Below are 24,402 nucleotides of genomic sequence, written 5' to 3' on the forward strand. Positions count from 1 at the left end.
ATATTGATGAAGTGCACCTCCTTTGACCATACTGGAAGCATCTGTAGAAAGGGCAGTGGCTGCATTTAAAACTGGGTAGCTGAGCACAGTGGCATGAGTCACCAAATCTTTTATCTTCAAGAAGGCATTGTTTCTCTTCAGTCCAATGGATGGTCCTGGCATTTCCAGAGAGTAAATTGAAAAGAGGGTTCACGATATGAGCTGCTCCAGGAAGAAACTGACAGTAAAAATGTACCATTCCCAAGAATTTCTGCAGACTTCTAACCATAGCAGATCTTGAGAATTTGGTAATGGCCTCAACTTTGGATGGCAGCGGAGTCACACCTTCCTAAGTAATCCTATACCCCAAGAAATCAATTGTTTCTTGTCAAAAAATGCAATGATCTGGATTGATGGTCAGTCCAAAGTTTTGAAGATGAATAAAAAGTGTACGAAGATGTTGCAATTGTTCATCCTTAGTTGCACTGGCCACTAAAATGTTGTCGAGGTTAATGAAGACGTTGGTCATACCACATCCTAAGTAAGCATCCATCACCTGTTGAAATGATTGAGCAGCATTCTTTAATCTGAATGGCATTCATAAAAATTGAAACAACACAAACATGGTAATTATTGCTATTTTTGGAATATCTTCTGGCTCTACCAGTACTTGGTGATAGCTCGCACCAAGTTTATTTTGGAGAAGATCTTCGCTCCATGCAAATTAGCTGAGAAATCCTAAATATGAGGTATCAGATAATGATCCGGAATGGTGACGTTATTAAGCTGCTTGTAATCTCCACATGGTTGCAACCCTCCATTGTGTTTCAGGACCACATGTAATGAAGATGTCCAGGGACTGTCGGATGTAGGAATGATGCCTAGTTCCTCCATCTTGGCAAATTCTTCCTTTGCTAAATGTAGGCAAGCGACATGCTTTAGCATGGATAGGAGGGCCCTTAGTACAAATGCGGTTACACCGTGCTTTATAGTGGAGGCAGAAAATTATTGAGAGTAGAGATCTCTTGGAAATCTTCCAACAGCTTGGAGAATTCATCTACTGGTTTACTTAATGTTTGGAGATGCAGAGCAGGGATATAGGCATCTGCTAGAAAATAGTCTGAAAAGTAGTTCCATCTATTAGCCGACGCCTTTCTTTGAGCCCAAAGAAAATCTGCACCAAGCAAAGGGTTGGGATATGACTGCTATAATAAATGGCTAAGTTTAGAGATGATTCTCGAACTTGATGTTCATCTTCCTGGTGCCAAAGATCGGAATGTTTGAACAGTTAACTGCTCATAGTTGCAGGTCCAGGGAAGGATGGCGGTTGTCAAAAACCAATGGGTGAAAATACACTAACAAGATGGATAACAAGAGCCTAATATCATCTGGCATTCGCTCTAAAAAGAGCTGCTCAAATAACATATTGGGACTTTTGCCAGCTTCCAAGAACTATATTTCATCCATTAGTTCTGAAGGGGCGCAGTCTCCCATACCATTAAGATGTAGTAGTGATGAGAAATACAATAAATACGAGGCTACGTATGATACAATATAATTGGTTACACAGACTATACATTACACCGCAAAAGTTAAATAAATGGGACCCAACAGTATCTGATAGATGTTTTCGATGTAAAAAAGAAATGGGAACAACAATTCATGCAATCTGGACATGTGAGAGAGTAGAAAAATTTTGGGATGATCTCAGTCAGATATTAAATAAAATAACAGAAAACAATATACCAAAGAATCCAGAGATCTTTCTCCTAAGTAACATAACAAACAAAGAATTTGGAATTGATTTGGAGGATGCACAAAAAAGATTTGTTAAGATAGCCCTAGCCGTAGCAAAAAAATGTATTATGTCAACCTGGAAATTGGAAGATAATTTGAAAATACAACTATGGTATATAGAAATGAATAAATGTATTCCATTAGAAAAAATAACATATAGTTTAAGAAATAATATTGAAATATTCGAACAAGTATGGGAGCCTTACATTAAATACAATAGCGAAAACCTACCGGGGACAAACATTACCTAAGTTGATGGAAGGAGAAGGAAAGAAAAGAATGGACTCAGTAGAATTTCTGGTGTATTTTTGTTGAATGACAACATTGTCTGACTGGCTTAATGCAACCTAGATTGTATACCTAAAATGGATGAGAGGGGGGGGGTGGCTTGGGAGGAGGGAGGGGGGGGGGGGAGAAAAAGTCACTGTATATGTGTGAAAAAGAAAAAGTGTATATCATGGCTAATGTGATTTATGGTGTGAAAAATAAAAATTTTTTAAAAAAAAGATGTAGTAGTGTGGCTGCCCTTTCCCTATACATGTAATAAAAGTGCTTTTAAAGCATCATACTTGCTGGTACATGGTGGATCCCGTAGGAAGTCACCGACCCTCTTAGCGACGGCCAGGTCCAGGGCATAAACATTGACAAGATGGTATTAACAAGTGGTGTCCAATTTGACTTTGCGAAGGTGAAATTGTGCTTCAGCCTGTTGGAACCACAGTTCAGGCTCAGCTGTCCAGAAGTTGGTAGCTTCACAGCAATGGCTGCAGAGTCCACGTTTGTCAGAGTCACAAATTGTGACCACTGGAATCGCAGTGGACACGATAAAATAACCACACAGGCATTTTTAGAGTTAATCAAACGGATTTACTCTTCATCACCTGCGCAACCTTTTAAAAGCCAGAATCACATGCTCGACACGCGCTGATGTCATCATGCACTGACGTCAATAGCTTGTGGGAGTTGTAGTGCCACCACAGCGCCGCTACAATCTCACAATGAGCAAAGATGCTGGTGACATAGGAATAGTGGGACTACAAATACTGTTATTCTATGAGTCACTGTCACTTCATTGGTTTTTAAATGCACAGTAATCAACGAAAGGGCAGTGTCTGGTCAATACTCATTGCCCTACAAATACACAATGTAGCTTGTCACTAATCATTCCAAATTCAAGATATATTGCTGAATTTGTATATGGAATGCTTCTGTCCACTCGGAGGTATTCCTCTAAATCTTGGGGAACTTATGAAGACCCTAAAACACATTATTGCCATAACAACCCATTGGTTTCACCTTAATCAAAATATTTGTCCTTTCCCATCAAATTACCAGTTCTGATGAAGGGCCTCAAACCTGAAAAGTTAACAATTTTCTTTTACATAGATACTACTTGCCCTGCAGTGTTTCCAGCATTTTCTGCTTTTATTTCAGACAACTGCAGTTTTTTTCATTTGAGGTTTTTGCTTAGTATCTTTCTCTACTGCATCATTCAATGTTTGTGTGGAATCAGTTAATAGTTCTAAACCTTTTCTAAACATTCTTACATATTAAAGAAAAATAAGACCATAAGAACAAAAATAGTGTCGTGTCTGCATTAATTTAGTTACTTCTTTGCTAGCACACCTTATTTTCAAACAAGATGGTGCACACACATAACTGAACTGCGCCTTTTCCATTTCGCTTAAGTAGTCCCGTAAACCACGCATGTGCGTTTCCACTGACCCACGTAACTTGAATGATGACATAACGTGTTCCCAAGACAGTCAGCATCTTGTGTTCATGAGAGATCAAGGTTTAACCTAGACCTCAACCTTTGTTTGCTTCTTCTGCCAAGTGGGAATAATACAAGGTTTATGCCCACCTTCTCAGAGGATAAGGAAACAGATCATAGATTTTGAAACCAAACATAATTTTCTTATTACCATTTCCACTTGCAACTTTGGGTAGAGTATTTCCTGTATGTATGAAATAGGAACAGCAAACTTAGGAAATGCTGGCATCCAAAAGAGCTTTGTTGCATCTTTATAAATTTGCATCTGTTGAAAATGAATACAACTAGTCAGATTCTATGCAAGAAGCTACTGATAAAACAAACTATGTCAGAAATGTGTCAAAAAGGTGAAAGTTCCTCCTTTTACTTAACTAGAATATCACATGATTTCACAGTAAAATCAATTTTTCAAAAAATAATGACTACATTTTGGAGAGAGTGAGAAATTATTTACATTTGATGCTGAGCTGAGAAACTGCTGTGTGGTTTGAACACCAGCAACTTTGATCTCAAACCTCAACACCCAAGGCCCTGCTTGGCAGTTGGATGGGGAGGTGAAAGAGGGTAAAAGGTGGAGGAGATGGAAGGAAAGGAGAGCAGGATTAGATCAAGGCCCACAATAAACAATGGAAAAAAACTGACATGCATCTTAGCCATTCACCATAGATTAGTTAGTGGTTTAAATCAGTGCAACTCTGAATATATATGGCATACAGAAGATTCCAAACCTATGAAATATTATGCAAACTATTTTAAAATAATTGATCTTTTTTATAAAATTAAAGTGAAGCACTAACATTTACAAATATTCAAAGCAAAACATTTAAGTTACACCAAACAATAAAAAAAATATCTTGGTTAGAACAAAGTTACATGATGATTATTCTGTGGGTTATAACAATTTCTTGTTCAGATTAACTCCAATATTTTTGTTATAAACGGTCATGCTGTGCTGCAGCTAATGTGCATGAATCTGTACCGCTCTTAAGGTGACACAATGAACATCTCAACCATTCAATAAATATCTTAAATAAAAAATGAGAATACCAGAAAAAGGAGAGGGTGTAGACCACATAACTCCTTGAACCTACCTCACCAATCAAAGTGATCAAGGCAAAGCTGATCTTGGAAGCTCCCCAATCTGTATGTTTTCCCATAAACATTGACTGTCCTATATAACAAATATCTAACTTTACTTTGAATACATTCAGTGATTCAGTCTCCACAGTTCTCTGGAACAAAGATTTGCAACAGAGAAAAAGACATGCATTTTTGTTTCCTAGTATTTCCTAGTTCATTTGCCAATGCTCTGTTTAGGTTGATATATTACCCCAATGACATATGCTCTTCTGGCACAACTTTTTAATTGTGGTACCTTACTGAACAATAATAAACAAAAAATTGATCTTCTGCAGACGTTCTGGAAATAGCTGTAATCTGTGATTTATTACAACAATGTCTTTTCATGAAGGTCAAACAAAATAATTACTTTAATTGCCTACCGATTTTCCCAAGAGTATCAGTCGAGGCCTCTCCACGTAGTATTCTGCTACCCTTTGCCATTCACACAAATAATCTGACGAAAGTGACGGTAAAATCTTAACACTATCCTGTAGAGTTTCTGGAATCACTTCTGACACAGGAATCCCTTCATAAATGTGTCTAGAATTACAAAATTACAAATCTTTAGTTTGAACGTTAAAAATGGTATAAATATGAAGATATGCAACATCATATGGAAAACAAACAACACGAGTTAAAATGCTACAGAAGTAAAAAGTTTCTATTTTATCAATACCTATTTACTAAGATTTCTCTATCATGATTCTGTAATTTCATAGGTTATTGCAGACTATATTCACATTGCAGTTTTGTGAACATAAATTTTAGATTCTACAGAAATGAGTAATGAAATATTAAAACTGCAATCAAAATGTATACAGACAAGGAAATGACAGAGTTCATTCATCCTATTCCCTCAACAAACATTATACAAATTTGATGTCTTGCAAACTTATTCCGATTTGTTCAAATTTCTGAAGCAATTTAATACAAAGATAAAATACAGTGCATCAACTTTCAGTATACTGTGATATTAAAAAAATAATGAAACAAAATTTCCAGAATATAGGCTCAGATATTCAGTTAGTTCGAAATTATAATGCTTCCTGGTGGCAACAGAAGGACCTGCCCACTATGTAGACTCTGCAACATGCACTCTCTTTCCTGACTGATTCTATGGGGAATTCATGACCTCTATCAACAATGATGCAATAAAACAGGCTAAGGCAGACATTGGAAGTCTGACAACAACTAATTAGGTCATAAGCAAAAAAAACAGATTAAATATTGAGGCAGAGACATGCTCTAAACTGAAAATACAATCGTAATCAATAATTTAAGTGCAAAATAAAATATTTTAATTATTTTTAAATACAAAGAATAAGATTCAGCTTGTATAAAATTAGCTTCATAGTAAAGAGGTAAAAAGCAAACTGAGCAGCAAGGTGTGATTATTGGTTGATGTCACTGTCAAAGATTTTTTCCTACACTTTTCAGATAATTGAGGGTGGAATTTTGGCATCTATTGAGAGAATTGGATTTGTGCTGCTTATTTGGATTAGCAAATACCAGGGCAACTTTCCATGTTGTTAAGTATCTAGCAATCAGGATTAGTTACGTAACACATGTTTTCAGCACGGCAATTTAGTTATTATACACTAGAGCACCAATGAACACTAGAATGTTTAAGGAACTTCTGCTCTCCTCTAGTTGTTTAATTGTTTATGACATTCACAATTGAAGAATAGAGGACACAGAGCTTTGATCTGCTAATGATGTGATGGGATTTCTAGTTTGATTATAGTATATGGTGAACATAATTAGTTTTCGGTTGATTTTGAATTATGTTTACTACTGCCCCTAACATATTCCTCTACTTTTTTTATCTGTCAGTCTGTGCCATTCCATACATTATATAAATAGGCTTGTGACTTTACTCCCGCTGTGTATTAGTCTCTGTTTGATGCAACAAATTAACATTGGAGTATTCAAATGTGGATATGACTAGTATGAGACCTTGTTGCATAAATAGTCTCAGCATAAGAACATTTGAAAATAGTGAACAGATACCCTATCCTTTAGCTAATGATGCCTTCCATATTCACAGACATCCCAACCCATCCAAAGTCTTATAATGTGGGGAAAAAGGAAATGCAGAGAAATTAAATATTTTGTCCCTGTCTTCACGCAAGACTATATCTAAAACCTCCAGGAAATTGTGCAGAACTACAAGTCTACAGAGAATGAAGAGCTCAGTTAATGTTTGGAAATTTTGCAACCCAGAAGTTCAGCATCAAGCCACACATAACCTATAGGAAAAATACTACCATTACTTGCTGATGAATCTGTAAGTTCCTTATCTCAACCCAATTTTGTTAGCACCTCTACTGGACCGCTCATGCAGGCAGCTCACCAATTCCTTCTCAACATTAAGTCAAGCAGTAAACGTTAGTTTTGCTAATTATAGCTACATATGGTAAATGAGATTTTAAAATTCCTTGACCAGTGTTGCTGATTCTCTAGAAACCTTGCCATTCGGTTTAGAAACTTTTACTAAGGTGCCCCAGTTTTCCCAGGAATGGCCATTAAATGGCATCTATGCCATTAATATCCATTTCCTACAAGTGAATGGAAATAAAGGAAGATAGTTCTCTTGTACTTGTTTTTGGGATGAAAAAAAATGGGAGAAGGTGAACCAGCTTTAGTTTGTCTATTGAAATAATTAAAAGAAATATCTACTTGATTTATAGTAGTACCAGTGCCAACCAAGCCCATTTAAACGTTTAGAAACAGAAAAGTTGCAGATGCTGGAATCTTGAGCAAATGAAGAATTATTGGGAGAAACTCAACAGGTCAGGCAGCATCCATAAGATATAGGATTTATGGAATGACCATTATTTCTACTGGTGGATGCTCTCTGGCCTGCTGAGTTCCTCCAGCAATTATTTGTTTGGCTATTTAAGCTTTGTTTCATTTCAATTATAAACAAGGCAAAAGTACATTTAGTCCATTAGCCTGGATATTTTTGTTTGGTTCATTATTTTTCTTATTCAAAATAAGGGGTTAATTTAAGTGAAAACTTGAGTTTAGATTATAATTTTATACTAGGTATTTATTTGCTGTTTCTTAAATAATGAGAACACATTAAGGACATTTTAAAAAAACCCAAGATAACCTGTTCCACTTATAATCAAGTGTTTTCAAACTGCATTTCAGGATGTCTTGTGATTCAAGCTTAATGAGGCTTTAGGTCTTTCTGAAATTCATAATTGTTCAGTTTTGTTTGCTATTGTAATTTTGTTTATGAATGCCATCCATTATCAATTTATATAGATTTAACTGAAAAACTATGATGACTTAAACATTTAAATACTATTCAGAAAATGTTAATTTAATGCATTCTGCTTTTTAAATATAAAGTATTTAAAATGAAAAAAATATTGTTGAGTGAGATTAACTGATTATCAGATTAGCAAGATTTGAAAAAAAATCACTGCAATAACCAAAACTTGTAATTATACTAAATGCAAAAGCACAATGCTCCAATAAAATATATACAATGCATACGTGTCACCTATATATATATATTTGCTGTAGCTATCTTTTTGACTCAGTAGCATTAATTAAGTAGTTTAACTATTTTTATCCCAAATGATAGTGTAATTCCAGAGTGTAACAATTACATGGTGTCTAGAACTAGATATGTGTCTTTCAAGCAAATGGATAAAGGAGTTCCATTAATACCTGCCATGGAACCACAGTTTCTCACAATTTATATTAATTATTCAGACACAATTTCTAAATTAATAAATGACTCCATTTGGTGAGCACAAACAAAAAAACATAAGACACAAATAAATTTGTAGAATTGGCTTATGATTAGTAAATAAATTTTAACACTGAAAAGTGTGAGGCAGAAAAGATGGAGAAAAAGGATGAGGAAAAATATCATTTGTAAAATGTTTTAAATTGCACATGATGAGAAGCAGAGAATTCAAGTATCTCAAATACTAAAAGTAGCAATTTTAATAAAATCATTGATAAAGGCAAACCAAATGCTAAAATTTATTTCTAGAGGGGTAGAATTAAAATGGAAAGAAAATAAATTAAACATATCAAAAGCCCCTTTCACACTTGCATCCCATTAAATTGGCCATTCAGTGTCCTGGGATAGGAATGGGGGTTTGGCTTTTCATACTTGACCGCTCCGAACTGGGACAATGAACACTTTTTCACACTTGCAAGGAGCCATCCCCAGGGTTAGGACTGTTTTACCTTCTACCAGTGATGTTATGACGCAACCTTCTACCAGTGACGTTATGACCCATCGACCGATGGTGGACCTACCCTAAATCTTGATCAATGTATTATGATCTTATATTTCAACAAAATTAATCATGCCTAATTATAACATAATTAAGCTTTATGTACAGCACAGTATGAGCCCTTCAGCCCGTTGTTGTTGTGCTGACCTATACAAACCTTTATAAGGGACTATGGGAAAGTGCTAGCAATAAATAGCAATAGCGGACAATTTTTAAACATGGGAAAATTGGTAGCACTTTAGTGCATAATTTATACAGCATGAGAAAGTTTGTACCACCACAGCACACAATTTATACAGCATGGGAAAGTTTGTACCACCACAGCACACAATTTATACAGCATGGGAAAGTTTGTACCACCACAGCACACAATTTATACAGCATGGGAAAGTTTGTACCACCACAGCACACAATTTATACAGCATGGGAAAGTTGGTAGCACTATCGCGTACAATTTATAAATACTGTGGGGGGGGGGAAGCGATGGTGGGCCTGCCCTCCCAGAATTCCATATGGCAAAGAAAGTGCTGTATGCCCGGCTACATGCATAGGGCATTCATGGAGGAGTTTCACTGCTGTACAGCATTCTGGGAAGTCAGGTCTGCCATTGTTTTTACTCACAGTCTTTATAAATTGTGCTCTATAGCACTGCTAATTTTCCCATGCTGTTTAAAAATTGTCCATTATTGCTATTTATTGCTATTTCCCCTCTCACTCTCTCCCACTGCGACTTTCCCACGGCAAAGTTTATTCTTCATTTTAATCTTTTCTTCATTCACGTTCCTGCACACGCAAAAATTTGGATTATTTCAATCCCACAATACAATTGACCGTTTCACACTTGCATGATTGCAAACCCATGTATTGCAAGTTGGTGTCTGCAGACGTCGAGGATTGTATTAGGGGTTGAAGCACTCAATCCCCAGCATGAGAAGATGTTATCTAACACTGACGATGAGCTGATTTTGCTTTCACACTAGACACTTTAAAGGCCGATTTGCAGTTAATATCCTGGGATAACCTGCAAGTGTGAATGGAGCTATACTGAGACAATGTAGTGCAAAAAATTACTTGCAAGGATGTATCAGAAATTTGATAATTATTCATCAGGAAAGAAAGGATGGATTAGGACTCTAATTGATCACAAAGAGACTAAATGGTGTTTTATAAAATTATACAATTTTTAGATACAACAATGCTTCTCATTGTGAAGAAATCAAAATCTGGGGTGAACAAAAGGCACTAATCAAAAAAGGAATTCAGAGGAGTGTTGAGAAAATGGAGCTCATACCCACAGGAAGTGTTTAAGACATATAATTTTATGTAAACATTCAAGGGAGAAATAAAGAATGGGCTAGGTTGAATGAGTCAGGTGACCATTGATGGCTCATGAGAATTAAATGGTAGCCAGGAGTAAATTAAGAAAGGACTTGGGAGAGCTAGATAAGCGATGATCATTGGATCCTTGGTCATAGGGAGAATCCAGTGAACTGTTGGAGAGGAATCTTAAGGACAACCATTTAGAGAAGTACAGTCTTCTCAGCATGGCTTTGTGAAGGGAAGAGCATAATTGAGTTTTTTGAGGATGTAATAAAAGACATTAATGAAGGTAGGAAGTTAAGTTTTCAGATGATACAAAGGTTGGTGGTGTTGTTAACAGCATTGAAGGCTGTCGTAGATTACAACAGGATAGAGACGGGATGCAATTGGGCAGAAAAGTGGCAGATGGAGTTCAATCTAAATGATTGGAGGGTAATGCATTTTGATAGGTCAAACTTGAAAGCAGAGTATATGTTAATGGTAGGATACTTAACAATGTGGAAGAACACTGAACATTGGAGTCCAACTCTATAGATCTCTTAAGGTAGCCATGCAGGTTGATAAGACAATTGAGAAGGCCTATGATATGCTGGGGTTCATTAATCAGGGGATTGAGTTCAGGAGTCATGAGGCAATGTTGCAGCTCTATAAAGCTCTAGTGAGACCACACTTAGAATATAGTGTTCAGTTCTGTTTATAGGAAAGATGTGGAAGCTATGGAGATAGCACAGAGGAGATTTACCAGCATGTTTCCTGGATTAGAAATTATGTTTTATGAGGCAAGGTTAACAGAGTTTTCATTTTGGAGCAAAGAAGGATGAGAAGTGACCTGATAAAGGTCTACAAGATTATGAGAGGTATAGATAAAGTAGACACTCAGCATCTTTTTTCCAGGGTAGGAGTAGCAGACACCTGAGGAAATCTGTACAAAGTAAAGGAAGGAAAGTTTAGGGGAGACATCAGGGATATGTTTTAAAAAAAAAACAGAGAGTTGTGAATGCCTGGAATGCATTGCCATGGGAGGAAGTGGGGGCTAGAACAATAGGGGCAGCATTGTTAGTATAGAGGTTAGCCAGTGCCAGCGATCTGGACTAAGATTCGAATCCCGTACTGTAAGGAGTTTGTACACTCTCCCCATGTATGCATGGGTTTTCCTTGGGGGCTCCAGTTTCCTCCAACCATTTGAAAAATACTGGGGGTTGTAGGTTAATTGGGTGCAATTCGTCGGCACGGGATCATGAGCTGAAATGGCCTGTTGCCATGGGGTATGTGTGTCTAAGTTCTAAGGGGCATTTAAGAGACTTTTACACAAGCACATGGATGAAAGAAAAATAGAGGATTATGAGGTAGGGAGTGTTTTTTTTTGTATATCTATCTATCTATCTATCTATCTATCTATGTAGGTCAGCAGAGCATCATGGCTCATGGGCTTGTGCTGCAATGTTCTGTGTTCTATGAGATGCAAGTGGAGCAAGCTAGTAACATGGACTGCCTGGTCTGCATAGTCAAACTTTGTGTTATTGATTCTTTTTGAGAGATGGACTAGATTAACAATTCATAAGATTTAGATTCACTTAATTCAATCATCTTTGGTTGAATTATATATTTGCAATCTTTCCTGACTTGTATAATAAACCCAAGTAACTACCTCACCAGCATTTCTATTTTTCTTATCATCATGAAAACTTCTGTATCGGTTTTAAAATTTGACAGTTATTATCTCTTCAAAGGCTTCTTTTACTTTGTCATTTTTATTTCTCTCTCACTGATGAAGATCAGTAAATATAAGAGTGGGAGGGAATTCAATGGCTTCCAAATATGAGTTACAGAAGCACATGATGCAATTAATAAAGTAGTTTGATAGTAAAAAAATCTTTATAAAGGAAAAGTGATGGCAAATGGTCTGGGTTTAAAAATGAGGTAGAAAATCTCTCAGATCAGTTTTCACAGAGAAATTCAATCAGTTCCTTAGCTTCTCACGCACTATGCACGTCTGAGCCAATAAACAGTATTTTTTTTATTATACTGCATGCATTTTTACCTTGGTCATGCAGACAGAAAGTGAAAACAAAATGTAAACTTTTGATAATGATCAATTGATTTGCCAAATAATCAAAGTTAGCACCTCAAATAAAACAATATTGCTTTGATGTTGAAGCAATTTGTTTGAATCTTAATTATGAAAAGCTCAATCTTTCATAGTGGCATCAAGATTCAGAACATAGGCATAAATTAAGAATATGTTTTCTCTGATTTTTTTTTTGCTCAGAATCTGGCCAAGACTGACATTTATTGAATATGTCAAGATGACCAGGTGTGGCACTAGCCCTTCTTTCAATCCTATATAGTCTCATATCCTTTTGTACAGTAAATCACTAAGCCACAAGAGAGGGTAATTAAGAGTCAATTACAATTTGTGTGAATTTTGAATTACATACATGCTAGGATGGGTCACGTCTCCAGAATGGAGGACCATCGCCTTCCCAAGATCGTGTTATATGGCGAGCTCTCCACTGGCCACCGTGACAGAGGTGCACCAAAGAAAAGGTACAAGGACTGCCTAAAGAAATCTCTTGGTGCCTGCCATATTGACCACCGCCAGTGGGCTGATATCGCCTCAAACCGTGCATCTTGGCGCCTCACAGTTTGGCGGGCAGCAACCTCCTTTGAAGAAGACCGCAGAGCCCACCTCCCTGACAAAAGGCAAAGGAGGAAAAACCCAACACCCAACCCCAACCAACCAATTTTCCCCTGCAGCCACTGCAACCGTGTCTGCCTGTCCCGCATCGGACTTGTCAGCCACAAACGAGCCTGCAGCTGACGTGGACTTTTACCCCCTCCTTAAATCTTCGTCCGCGAAGCCAAGCCAAAGAAAAAAAAAACATGCTAGGTAAGACATTAGTTGGCTGTTTAAAACTGTGAGGCAGCCCGTAATTGGACAGAGATCGCTAAAGTGACTCCCAGGACAATGAACTGGCAGGGGTAGAAGCTGGGGCAGCATCAGACCAACAACCCTAAAATGGCATTGATCCAAGCTGACACAGCAGAAACAGGCTGGGGAAGAAGGGCATTCATATGCATGGACGTTCCCGCCCGTTATTGTTATTCATATAACCATATAAACATTTACAGCACGGAAACAGGCCATGTCGGCCCTTCAAGTCCGTACCGGTTCACTGGAACAACTCCACTAGCTCCTCTGCAAAAATAACTGTGCTGTCGTGTTCTATATTCTAATTCTCTGATGACATTTCTATGACAGGCAAGAGTAAAGTATTTTAGGGAGAAGTACTGCAATTTTTCTATTACTTTTCCTCCAGGAGGAGTGTGATTTTGGTAAAATGGGTCAAAAATTTGTATTACTGACTCAGTCAATCAACAAAAAAACGGCAGAAATTTGAATAGTATAAAAGCAGCCTTTCCAGCCCTAATAAAGGAGTGAGCTTAACCTGCCACACTGTGTATGTGTGTTTCTTTGTAGCGGTCGGCTACAACTGTTTTATTACCCAGTTTTAAACTCTATCCTAGAAATTGAATTAAAATTTTCAACAGATATATTTGGTTTTAAGTTCATATTTTCAAAATTATTTAACCATATTTCCACTATTATCTGCCCAGTAAAATAATATGATTGACCTCTCATCACAATATTTTTAAAAATTTCATACATTTCTATTGTGACTATTCCATCTGAGAACTTATTTTCTAAATCTTTGTTTTAGAATTCTGATTAGTGTTAACAAAGAATTCTTTACAGATTATTTCCTCAAACAAGTACAAATTATTATGTCTGTCTGACCATCGTGGGTGGCATGGTTGACGTAGGGCGCCACAGTGAGGATAGGGTGGCACAGTTGTTATAGCATTTAGTGCAATGCCTTTACAGCGCCAGCAATCGGGACCCAGGTTCGAAACCCGTGCTGTCTCCCCATGTCTGCATGGGTTTCCTCCAGGTGCTCCAGTTTCCTCTCACCATTCGAAATGTACTGGGGGTATAGGTTAATTGGGTATAAATTTGGCGGCATGGACTCATGGGGTGGTGTCTAAAATTTAAAAAATTTAAATATTATCCAAAATAGTATTCAAAGTGTAGAACAAAAAAGCAAATAAAATTGAAGAAAGGACAGAAATGCTATCTCTGAAATATTTAATAAAGCAGTGGCTTGTCAGGCTGGTCAGGAACATAGCTCAGCATGAAGGCTCCTAAAGAGAGCAGTTTTTATTCCCTTCACTAAGACTCAATATGTAGTCAGATCAGATTGATCTCATAACAACCGGTTTTCACAGGCACCACCATGGGCTATAGGTTGAGATTGTGTCAGAACTCCAAACTGTCTTTTAAAGTAAGCTATTTGAGAAATACAAAGAACAATAAAGAAATAGAAGAATCTCAATATTACTTTCTGACCTTTCTTGTTTCATTGATATATAGGAGTTCTAACACAGGAACCTAGTTGCATTAGGTAATTTTGTTTCAAACTCTGTAAGATGCCACATTCAGAAGCTAAAGTACATCTCAATGCTGAAGCCCAATGCATCATTTGTTAATTTTCAGGGCCATTGTATTTAAAATGAATAATTATTTCTGGTTACCTTGCTACATTCTGCTGTTTCAAAGCAGTTAAACCATCGTCTGAACAAGTATCTGATGCTGCTTGTTGTACGAAATCCGGAAGTTTACTGCTGCCATGGCCTAGTCTGCTTGGAGTAAAGTACAGCCTTGAAGCCAATTGCAGATCAATGGGCAATACATGACTTGGTTCAGTAATACAGAGGTGATGGATTGTCTTAAATCCTTGATCTCTGGAGAAAAATCCAAATTGACAAAAATGTGCTTACCAGTAATATTTCACACCTTGTCACAAGTTTTTTGTTAATGGTTTATAATTACAAAATAAAATCATTTACACAAATATTTCTTTGCAAAAGTAATCTTTACGTAATGATTCAATTGCTCCCAACAAGGAGTGTTAATTATGGGCTGAAGGGTTCACCCATGCTATTCATATTAATACAGTTTAGCAGATTATTGTCAATACTGTGAAACCATGCACATGCATGGAGAAAATGGCAGAATGAGAGGCTCAAGACTGAAGGGTATGTACCCCCACTTAACTGTGTTGTCCTCACGTGTGTGAATGTAGTGAAGAAAATGGATATGCACTAACATCAAGAAAAGCTTTATCAGCTCCTGCAAGTTATTTTCCTTAAGTGACTCAACCCCCTGCTGAATGCAGTGCTGGAAGAAGGTACATGACCTGACAAACTGTTTCTCAATGTATGTTCTAAAAAGATATAGACCTACAACTATAATATTCAGACGATTCTGTCCACAGTGGCAGAAAGGTTTGTTTTGCCTTTTTTTTAAAAAATACGTTACAGTGAATTGAATTCTTTTTCAATCAGTCAAACATCATCGTTTCCATGGGCCACACAAATGGAATGACTGTGGTGGACTATGAGAGACAAAGCAATATATGTTACAATGATCTTTTTCATTTCCTTAATCATTTACTTCCTATCAGAAGCACAAATTGTGCTGTATTTAGCCTGGATCCAAGCTCATACCAACATGTTGCACCCATGTGATCTAAACAACATTGAGGCATTATTGCTGGAATGCTTCTGAAATGCTGAGAAGGCCATGAGCAGTGAGGATACTTCAGGTTCACCAGATTACCTGGCCAGCCTTCTAATGGCTCCTGCAATCAAAGGCCACCATAAAAGCCATTTTCACATTTCCAATTGTGACAGATGCTTATAAACAATTGAAAAATAATCACATTTAAAAAAAATTCAAGCACAGACTAAACTGTTATTTAATTTTAACTGTAAATTTTCAATGATAAAAAGCATGATATTTTAAAAGCTCTCAAGTCAGCACATCCCATCACAGTAATTCCTTGCACACCAGCAACTAAAGCATCTTCTAATACCTTTTATCAGGGAGTTTAAAGTACCAAATGATTCAACCAGACATAGGAAAAATTATCAGTCTCAGGGAGGTGCATCAAAGTTCAAGATTTAATTTATTATCATATCCGCAGATACATTGAAAAGCTTTCTTTTGCTTGCCCTGCAAATGCAAGCAAAGAATAGTCAAGTAATCCAGCATCATTATTAAAACAAGAAAGAGAAGCAAAAGATATTCCTTTTGAGACTGTGAGTGGCCATGGATCTTACCACCAACTTTGACATAACTGACTCCTGTGCTCCCAAAACCTTTGTAGCCACTCAAAATGTTGTTCAGCAATCAACCTGAGCTCAAGACCCTATAACCAGATGGCACCTCCTCAATTCTTTGTTTCAAATTCTCAAAGCATTAGGAAGCTGTTGGTGCACAGGTCCTATCAGGAAGCCTGCTTAACATCTAACCTAATATGTTCTGGAACCAATTCCAGTTCCCAGAGCTAGCTGCATCAGCCTGCTGCCTGACACAAGGTCCTCACCACTAAACCATAGCAAGCATCCACATTTAGCTGCTTATGCTTCATACAACAATCAGTTCCAACAAAAGACTCCCCAATTGCAGCATTTTTTGCAGCTAACGTGGCCTACTGCTGTGGGTTCCCTCTCTTTAGAGCTCATCAGAGACCTGCTTCTGATGTTTCATCATCTTGATCGCTCATCTTTAGCTTTCATGAGCACATTTGCAGTGTAATTTAAAGAGTGTGAGCTTGTGATGCTATTGGACATCAAGAGCGTCAGTGCAAATTGATCATAACATTGTCAGTCCCTAATGCTGCCAAAATGGCCCCAAAGAATGTATTGTGGCCATACATTTAATCCCTACTGAGGAATTGTCTTTTAACAAAAGGAAGGATTTTTGTCCTCTTCCCCAGTAGCTTCCTTTTACTACACACAGACACATGCCTACAACTCCAATTACACACACACACATAAATACACGAATGCACATTCACACAAAGACATATCAAAAAACACACACACCCACACACAAAACTCTTTGGCTTGGCTTCGCGGACGAAGATTTATGGAGGGGGTAAAAAGTCCACGTCAGCTGCAGGCTCGTTTGTGGCTGACAAGTCCGATGCGGGACAGGCAGACACGATTGCAGCGGTTGCAAGGGAAAATTGGTTGGTTGGGGTTGGGTGTTGGGTTTTTCCTCCTTTGCCTTTTGTCAGTGAGGTGGGCTCTGCGGTCTTCTTCAAAGGAGGTTGCTGCCCGCCAAACTGTGAGGCGCCAAGATGCACGGTTTGAGGCGTTATTAGCCCACTGGCGGTGGTCAATGTGGCACCAAGAGATTTCTTTAGGCAGTCCTTGTACCTTTTCTTTGGTGCACCTCTGTCACGGTGGCCAGTGGAGAGCTCGCCATATAACACGATCTTGGGAAGGCGATGGTCCTCCATTCTGGAGACGTGACCCCACATACAAATGCACATACACATATACACACACACTCCAACATACACTATGCACATCTCTTTTTTAGGCAGTCCATTGGCATGGAGGATGATTTGCTCCCACTCTGATTTGTAAATTCAGGGATGGTTAATAAAGGAGGTCACTATGTGAACAGCAGACTTTTCTACAGATGGGGTAGGATGTGTCCATTAGATTGGGCTGGTAGCTTGTGGGATGATCTGCTCCTTTTGCCACTTACATGAAGCTCTTGTGTGCTTTTCGAGCATGAACTCCATACCATCTCAAATGGTCTTTCTCCACTCTACCTCTTACTATACAGGTAAGTATTCTGGATCTGTAAATGATCTCCTTCATTGTATTAGTGACTGATTTTCTCATCACTGTCACAAGAATATACTAATTGACTTTCCTTTGGCTTTAATTGAAAGTTGCATGTGAATAATCATTGCATGGGGAATGAAATAGTGAGACCCTCAGTCTAGTTGCTCATATAGCTCATTGCGCAGGTTATGTCATGATGCCTCATATTGTACTAGAATGGGTTGCCAATCTTATTGGTCTTTGCTTATCACATTTAAGATAGTGATTCAATTTCTTTGCTTGCAGCCGTTGTTCTGGACCACTAATTCAGAAACAAGCGTCCAAATCCACTAGTGCAATGAGAAGATTTAAATTCATATAATTAAAACAATTAGTTTCCACCAACATGGTTTATATCTAACTACCTCTCAAGTCCATGGCCAATCAGGGATGTTCAGAACCTGTTGACACTTCTTTGGCTTGGCTTCGCGGACAAAGATTTATGGAGGGGGTAAAAAGTCCACGTCAGCTGCAGGCTCGTTTGTGGCTGACCAGTCCGATGCGGGACAGGCAGACACGATTGCAGCGGTTGCAAGGGAAAATTGGTTGGTTGGGGTTGGGTGTTGGGTTTTTCCTCCTTTGCCTTTTGTCAGTGAGGTGGGCTCTGCGGTCTTCTTCAAAGGAGGCTGCTGCCCGCCAAACTGTGAGGCGCCAAGATGCACGGTTTGAGGCGTTATCAGCCCACTGGCGGTGGTCAATGTGGCAGGCACCAAGAGATTTCTTTAGGCAGTCCTTGTACCTTTTCTTTGGTGCACCTCTGTCACGGTGGCCAGTGGAGAGCTCGCCATATAATACGATCTTGGGAAGGCGATGGTCCTCCATTCTGGAGACGTGACCCATCCAGCGCAGCTGGATCTTCAGCAGCGTGGACTCGATGCTGTCGACCTCTGCCATCTCGAGTACCTCGACGTTAGGGGTGTGAGCGCTCCAATGGATGTTGAGGATGGAGCGGAGACAACGCTGGTGGAAGCGTTCTAGGAGCCGTAGGTGGTGCCGGTAGAGGACCCATGATTCGGAGCCGAACAGGAGTGTGGGTATGACAACGGCTCTGTATACGCTTATCTTTGTGAGGTTTTTCAGTTGGTTGTTTTTCCAGACTCTTTTGTGTAGTCTTCCAAAGGCGCTATTTGCCTTGGCGAGTCTGTTGTCTATCTCATTGTCGATCCTTGCATCTGATGAAATGGTGCAGCCGAGATAGGTAAACTGGTTGACCGTTTTGAGTTTTGTGTGCCCGATGGAGATGTGGGGGGGCTGGTAGTCATGGTGGGGAGCTGGCTGATGGAGGACCTCAGTTTTCTTCAGGCTGACTTCCAGGCCAAACATTTTGGCAGTTTCCGCAAAGCAGGACGTCAAGCGCTGAAGAGCTGGCTCTGAATGGGCAACTAAAGCGGCATCATCTGCAAAGAGTAGTTCACTACTAATAAGGTTATTTTCCTGTGGTCAATTAATATTTTAAAAATGCTTGTGTGTCAAAAACACTTGAGTGTGCAATGCTTGCATTCTTTGGAGTCCCATTGGCTCTGTAGAAAATCATTTATTCAAAAATGTAGATCTCCTCAGTCTCTGTTCAGTAAAAAGTTTTTCAATTCGCTGATCCCTCAAATAGGCTCATCAGGCCCTAAATATATGCTTTGAGAACACGTCAAATAGCAAGGCTAGGCTGCTGCATAGTTTGCAATTATGCAGCTGTAAGTTAATGAGTTATGGATTCCAGACATCACAAGCTGAGTGATTGCCTATTACATTGCTGACATTGATTTATCAGGTGTTTACTTTTCAATCACAGTACTTGTATACAAGGGTCCTTAATTATTCCACTTGACTGGATTGAATGATTCCTCTTTAAAATGCAAGGAAAACCCACAGTGATTTTGATGAAGCAATATTGAATATTCAGATCATTCACTGCCATAATTTTAGATGGTAGAAATTTGTACATACACCCTCCCCTTTATCATTATGGCAGCATTGACATCCATGTTTTTTGGTATATGCTAGTCAAAGACCATATTCAATTTGAAGTACTCCTATTGTACATGTCACTGAAGACAAAGATTAAGACTTTCAGAAGCATTGGAATACAAGGTCTTCTGCAGCTGGAGTGCAGAGTGGTACTGCAATAAGTAACCTCTCCTCAAAGATTTGTACAAATACAGTGAAAATTTCATTCAGAATCTACTCCAGAAGGCTATGGAAGTTAGATCATTGGGGATATTTAAAGAGAAAGGGGTTAAATTTTTTAAAAGATCACAGAATTGAAGACAATAGGCAACTGGTACTGAAGAGGAAAGGAGGCATGGAGCAGATTAGCTATGGGCAGGGCTCATCTTGAATTGCTCCACTTTGCTTTAATTGACAGTTAATGCACTTGTTAAAATTGGAAATCTCAAGTGTTTATTGACATTAAACAAGCTTTACTTGAAATAAAAAAAATCAAATTTAGATGAGACAATACATATTGCAGAAAATTTAGACTGCTCATAAAAAAACCCAAAATAAAACTGAGTATGTAATTTAACCATGGTGAAAAAAGAAAATTAATCCAATACATGAGCAAACCAAATATTGCTGGACAGGTCAGTCAACATTTCAGGTCTGCACCCTTTACAAGACCAAAGGGAAGGCGATGATATAAAGGGGGAAAGAAGCTGGTGGAGGGTGTGATAGTACAGATTCTATCACCAATGTGTATATGTACAGATGGTAGTGTAGGATGACTGTGATTGGCTGAGAGTGTAGCCACACCTACTGGCAGGTCTTAAAGGTCATTTCTGGACTGGTTGACCTACTTGTGATATGTTCCAGTCTTTTAGTTAATAAAAGCCTTGGTTTGGATCAACAAGTCTTTGGTTCTTTCAACGCGCACTACAATTTTATTAACTAAAAAATTTTGAAGGGATGGAGCGTATGCTATGGTTGGAATGCCTCGACATCAACCCACAGTCAGCTACAGCCTCGAATGATTTTAAGCACTTGGTGAGATGCTTCAAAACATACTTACAGCTCTCTGATCCTGCTGTAATAGAGGACAACCATCAACTACTAATATTGATGACTATGGTGTCCCCAAGAGTCTACCAGAGTGTCCAGGACGCGACCACTTATGCCGCAGCCATGAAGGTGCTGAAAGGGCTCCATGAGCAACCGGTGAACAGGGTCTATGCTCGGTACAAACTTGCTACAAGGAGGCAACAGCCTGTAGAATCCTGTAGAGCTTATATTCAGACACTAAGGGCAATGGGAAGGGACTGTGCCTGCACAGACAGAACTGCTGCGGAGACCACAGACGATCTGATTTGGGATACCTATGTGGCCGGGATTCGATCGAATGAGGTAAGGCAGCGCCTGCTAGAGCACGGGGGAGAAAACCTAGAGGTCGTGATCCGGATCGCAGAGACGATGGAGGCTGCGGTCTTAAGTATGGACATGTACTCTCAGGGTTGGACCCCACACTCTGATGTGAGTAGGATGCCCTCCCTCTACCCTACTACTGCTGCTATGTTGCCCGATGCAACCCCAAAGTGGTATTTCTGTGGGAGGAACAAGCACAGCAGGTACCAGTGCCCGGCGAGAAAAGCCAGGTGCCATAAAAACAGCCACTTTACTGTAGTCTGTCACTCCAAAATGGCCGCCGTCAAACACAGTACCTCGTGTGAAGCCAAATCGCCACTCTCCATTTCAAACACTTCTTTCTCAGAGCTCTCGACCAAATGAGAGCAAGGACTCCACTGTGTGGCAGCGTCTGACGTCACGGGGCAGACACCGAGCGTGGATAGTACAACCCACCCTCGCCACAATGACGTTCACCCTACCTCATGAAGCAACGTCCGACTAGGCCCCAGCCCCAACCTCAACGCCCACCGCCACCGCCAACCAGGGACCCACCGCCGCTACCGCTGCCAACCAGGGACCCGCTGCCACCACCGCTGCCAACTGGAGACATGCCAATGCTGCTGACCCGGTACCCACCGACGCTGCAGACCAGAGACCCGACGCTGCCGACCGGGGACCCCCCCACCGCTGATCGCCCTACCGCTGACCGCCCCACCTCTCGCTGACAGGATGTGCTCACTAGTGCCCTACACTCCATCCACTCTCTCCTATGCATCGCAACCAATGCCACCTCCCCATGAAAGGATGTTCTCTTTCCCGACAAAATCAGAGTCGGGTACGACCATACCAGCGTGGCTCACGGTTCCTGGTCCAGTCCTATTACGGCGCCATGTCTGGTACTCCAAGAACAACCCCTTGGTTGACCGAGTGACTCTGCTCTATGCAAACCCGCATTATGCCTACATTGAGTACCTGGACGGATGGGAGGACACAGTCTCAGTAAGGGACCTAGCCCAAGCCGGAACAGGCGCAACAGTGCCTTTAACCCAACCTCCCCTATTCCTTCTCTCCCAGGTTATGTGCTTGAACAGAGGGACCAGCACCACCCCACCAGCTCAGGCCAGACTGTCGAACATGCCATTGGGGAAATTGAGCGAAGCAGTGGCCGCTGGCAACATGACTCCTGCGACCCCAATCCTGGTGCCACGGCGGTCACGCTGGATGGTCAGGCCCCCTGACCGGTACAGCCCCTAACCTCTATCCACCCTGGGGTTGGTTCTCAAAGAAGGGGTGAATGTGATAGTGCAGATTCTATCACCAATGTATATATGTACAGATGGTAGTGTAGGATGACTGATTGGCTGAGAGTGTAGCCACACCTACTGGCAGGTCTTAAAGGATTGCTCCTAGCCAGACCAGATCATTCTGGACTGGTCGACCTACTTGTGATATGCTCCAGTCTTTTAGTTAATAAAAGCCTTGGTTTGGATCAACAAGTCTTTGGTTCTTTCGACGCGCACTACAGAGGGGCCCAAAGATAATAAGACAGAAGGTGTGAGAGGTGGAGGGGCAAGTAGAGTGAAAGACCTTTGGGAAGAGGGGGGTGGAAGAAAAATTAGAGAGGGGAAAATAAAATAAGTACAGGAGTATGTGAATAAAAGGTGAAAACAGTAGAACCAGAAAAAGTGAGAGAAAAAAAAAATCAACATTCATGTTGTTAAGTTTAAGGATGACCTGAAGGAATATGATGTATTGTTCCTCAAGTTTATGCTTGGTTTTACCCTGACAGTGGATGAGGCCAAGAACCACCATTTCATTGAAGGAATGGTTGGGGAAATTAAAATGGTTGACGACAGTATGCTCAAGTTTAATCCTATACATGATGGCCTAACTAGAGCTATAATTTGATGTAAAATTAAGAAACAAATTATCCACGGATATCCACATAAAGTGAGATCTTGACAAGCTTGGGTCAGGTAACCATGGCTCCAAAGCTAATGATATTGACTTAAGCCATAGTTAGAAAACTAATAGATAGAGCCAAAAAGCACTACAGAATAAAAATAGGCCCCTTCGCTCCTTATAGTCTGTGTTGAACTATTTTTTTGCCTAGTCCCCCTGATCTGCACCTAGACCATAGCCCTCCATACCTCTCCCATCCATGTCTCCGTCAGTTCCACGAAGGTATGGAAGGCCACATCAATATGTGCAGTGAGTTGTCAGATCCATTTCCTATCAGCAATGGCATAAATAAAGGGTTGTGTTTTGGCTCCTACTCTGTTTAGACTATTCTTCGCTGCTATTCTTCTGGATGCTGCATTAGACCTGAAGTTAGGGGTTTGCCTATAAATGAGGGCTGATGGCGGGCTCCTCAACCTCACAAGACTGAGAGCAAAAACAAAAGTAGGGACATTGTGGCACATGAGCTACAATTTGCTAATGACTGTGCACTGGTTGCCCACTCTCTCAAAGAATTACAGGAGATCACCTGTCACTTTGCCAGTGCTGTCAAGAGCTTTGGATTGACAATCAGCCTGAAAAAGATGGAAGTTTTGTACCAACTGGCCCCTGGTTCAAGCTATGAAGAACCAACTGTCCTCATTGATGGCGCTCGTCTCAATGCTGTCAATAAGTTTTGCTACCTGTGGAGATTGAGTCAAAAATCAGAAAGACCTGCTTTGCTTTTGGTCAGCTGAAAGATCGGGTTTGGTCACAGAATATCAGATTGGCCACCAAGTGCAAGGTGCACAGGGCTGTTGTCATATCAGCCTTGCTATATGGATGTGAGACATGGGGCCCATTTCAGAGTCATTTACTTCAGCTTGACCAACTGCAGTAGCGTCATCTACATTCTCTGATGAAGATCACCTGGCTGGACAAGGTCTCCAATACTGAGGTCCTTTCTCGAGGTGAAAAGCTAGCAGTTTCAATCTTGGTGATGTCACCCAAACTGTATGGGGCAGGACAATGTTGTCAGAATGCCTGACAGATGATTGCACTATTTCTATCTTAGTAATATCTTTCCTGTAGTTAGATGACCAAAACTGCACACAATATTCCAAATTT

At 39.9% G+C, this 24,402-nt stretch overlaps 1 protein-coding gene across 7 annotated transcripts in view; it reads right to left on the reverse strand.

The window, feature by feature from the left end:
• ttc6 (tetratricopeptide repeat domain 6) overlaps positions 1-24,402 on the reverse strand; it is a 249,087-nt gene that overhangs the window by 147,657 nt on the left and 77,028 nt on the right. For all 7 annotated transcript variants that reach the window (XR_011351280.1, XR_011351281.1, XM_069916775.1 and 4 more), the window contains 3 exons: positions 14,851-15,060; positions 5,053-5,212; positions 3,702-3,815 (listed from right to left, as the gene is read on the reverse strand). Coding sequence is in view for 5 of the 7 variants with exons in the window: in XM_069916775.1 (XP_069772876.1) it covers positions 3,702-3,815; positions 5,053-5,212; positions 14,851-15,060 (484 nt within the window). In the remaining 2 variants the exon portion in view is untranslated. The remainder of the gene's footprint in view (positions 1-3,701; positions 3,816-5,052; positions 5,213-14,850; positions 15,061-24,402) is intronic.

This window comes from Narcine bancroftii, chromosome 2 (genome assembly GCF_036971445.1).
Source record: "Narcine bancroftii isolate sNarBan1 chromosome 2, sNarBan1.hap1, whole genome shotgun sequence".
Lineage (NCBI taxonomy): Eukaryota > Metazoa > Chordata > Chondrichthyes > Torpediniformes > Narcinidae > Narcine > Narcine bancroftii.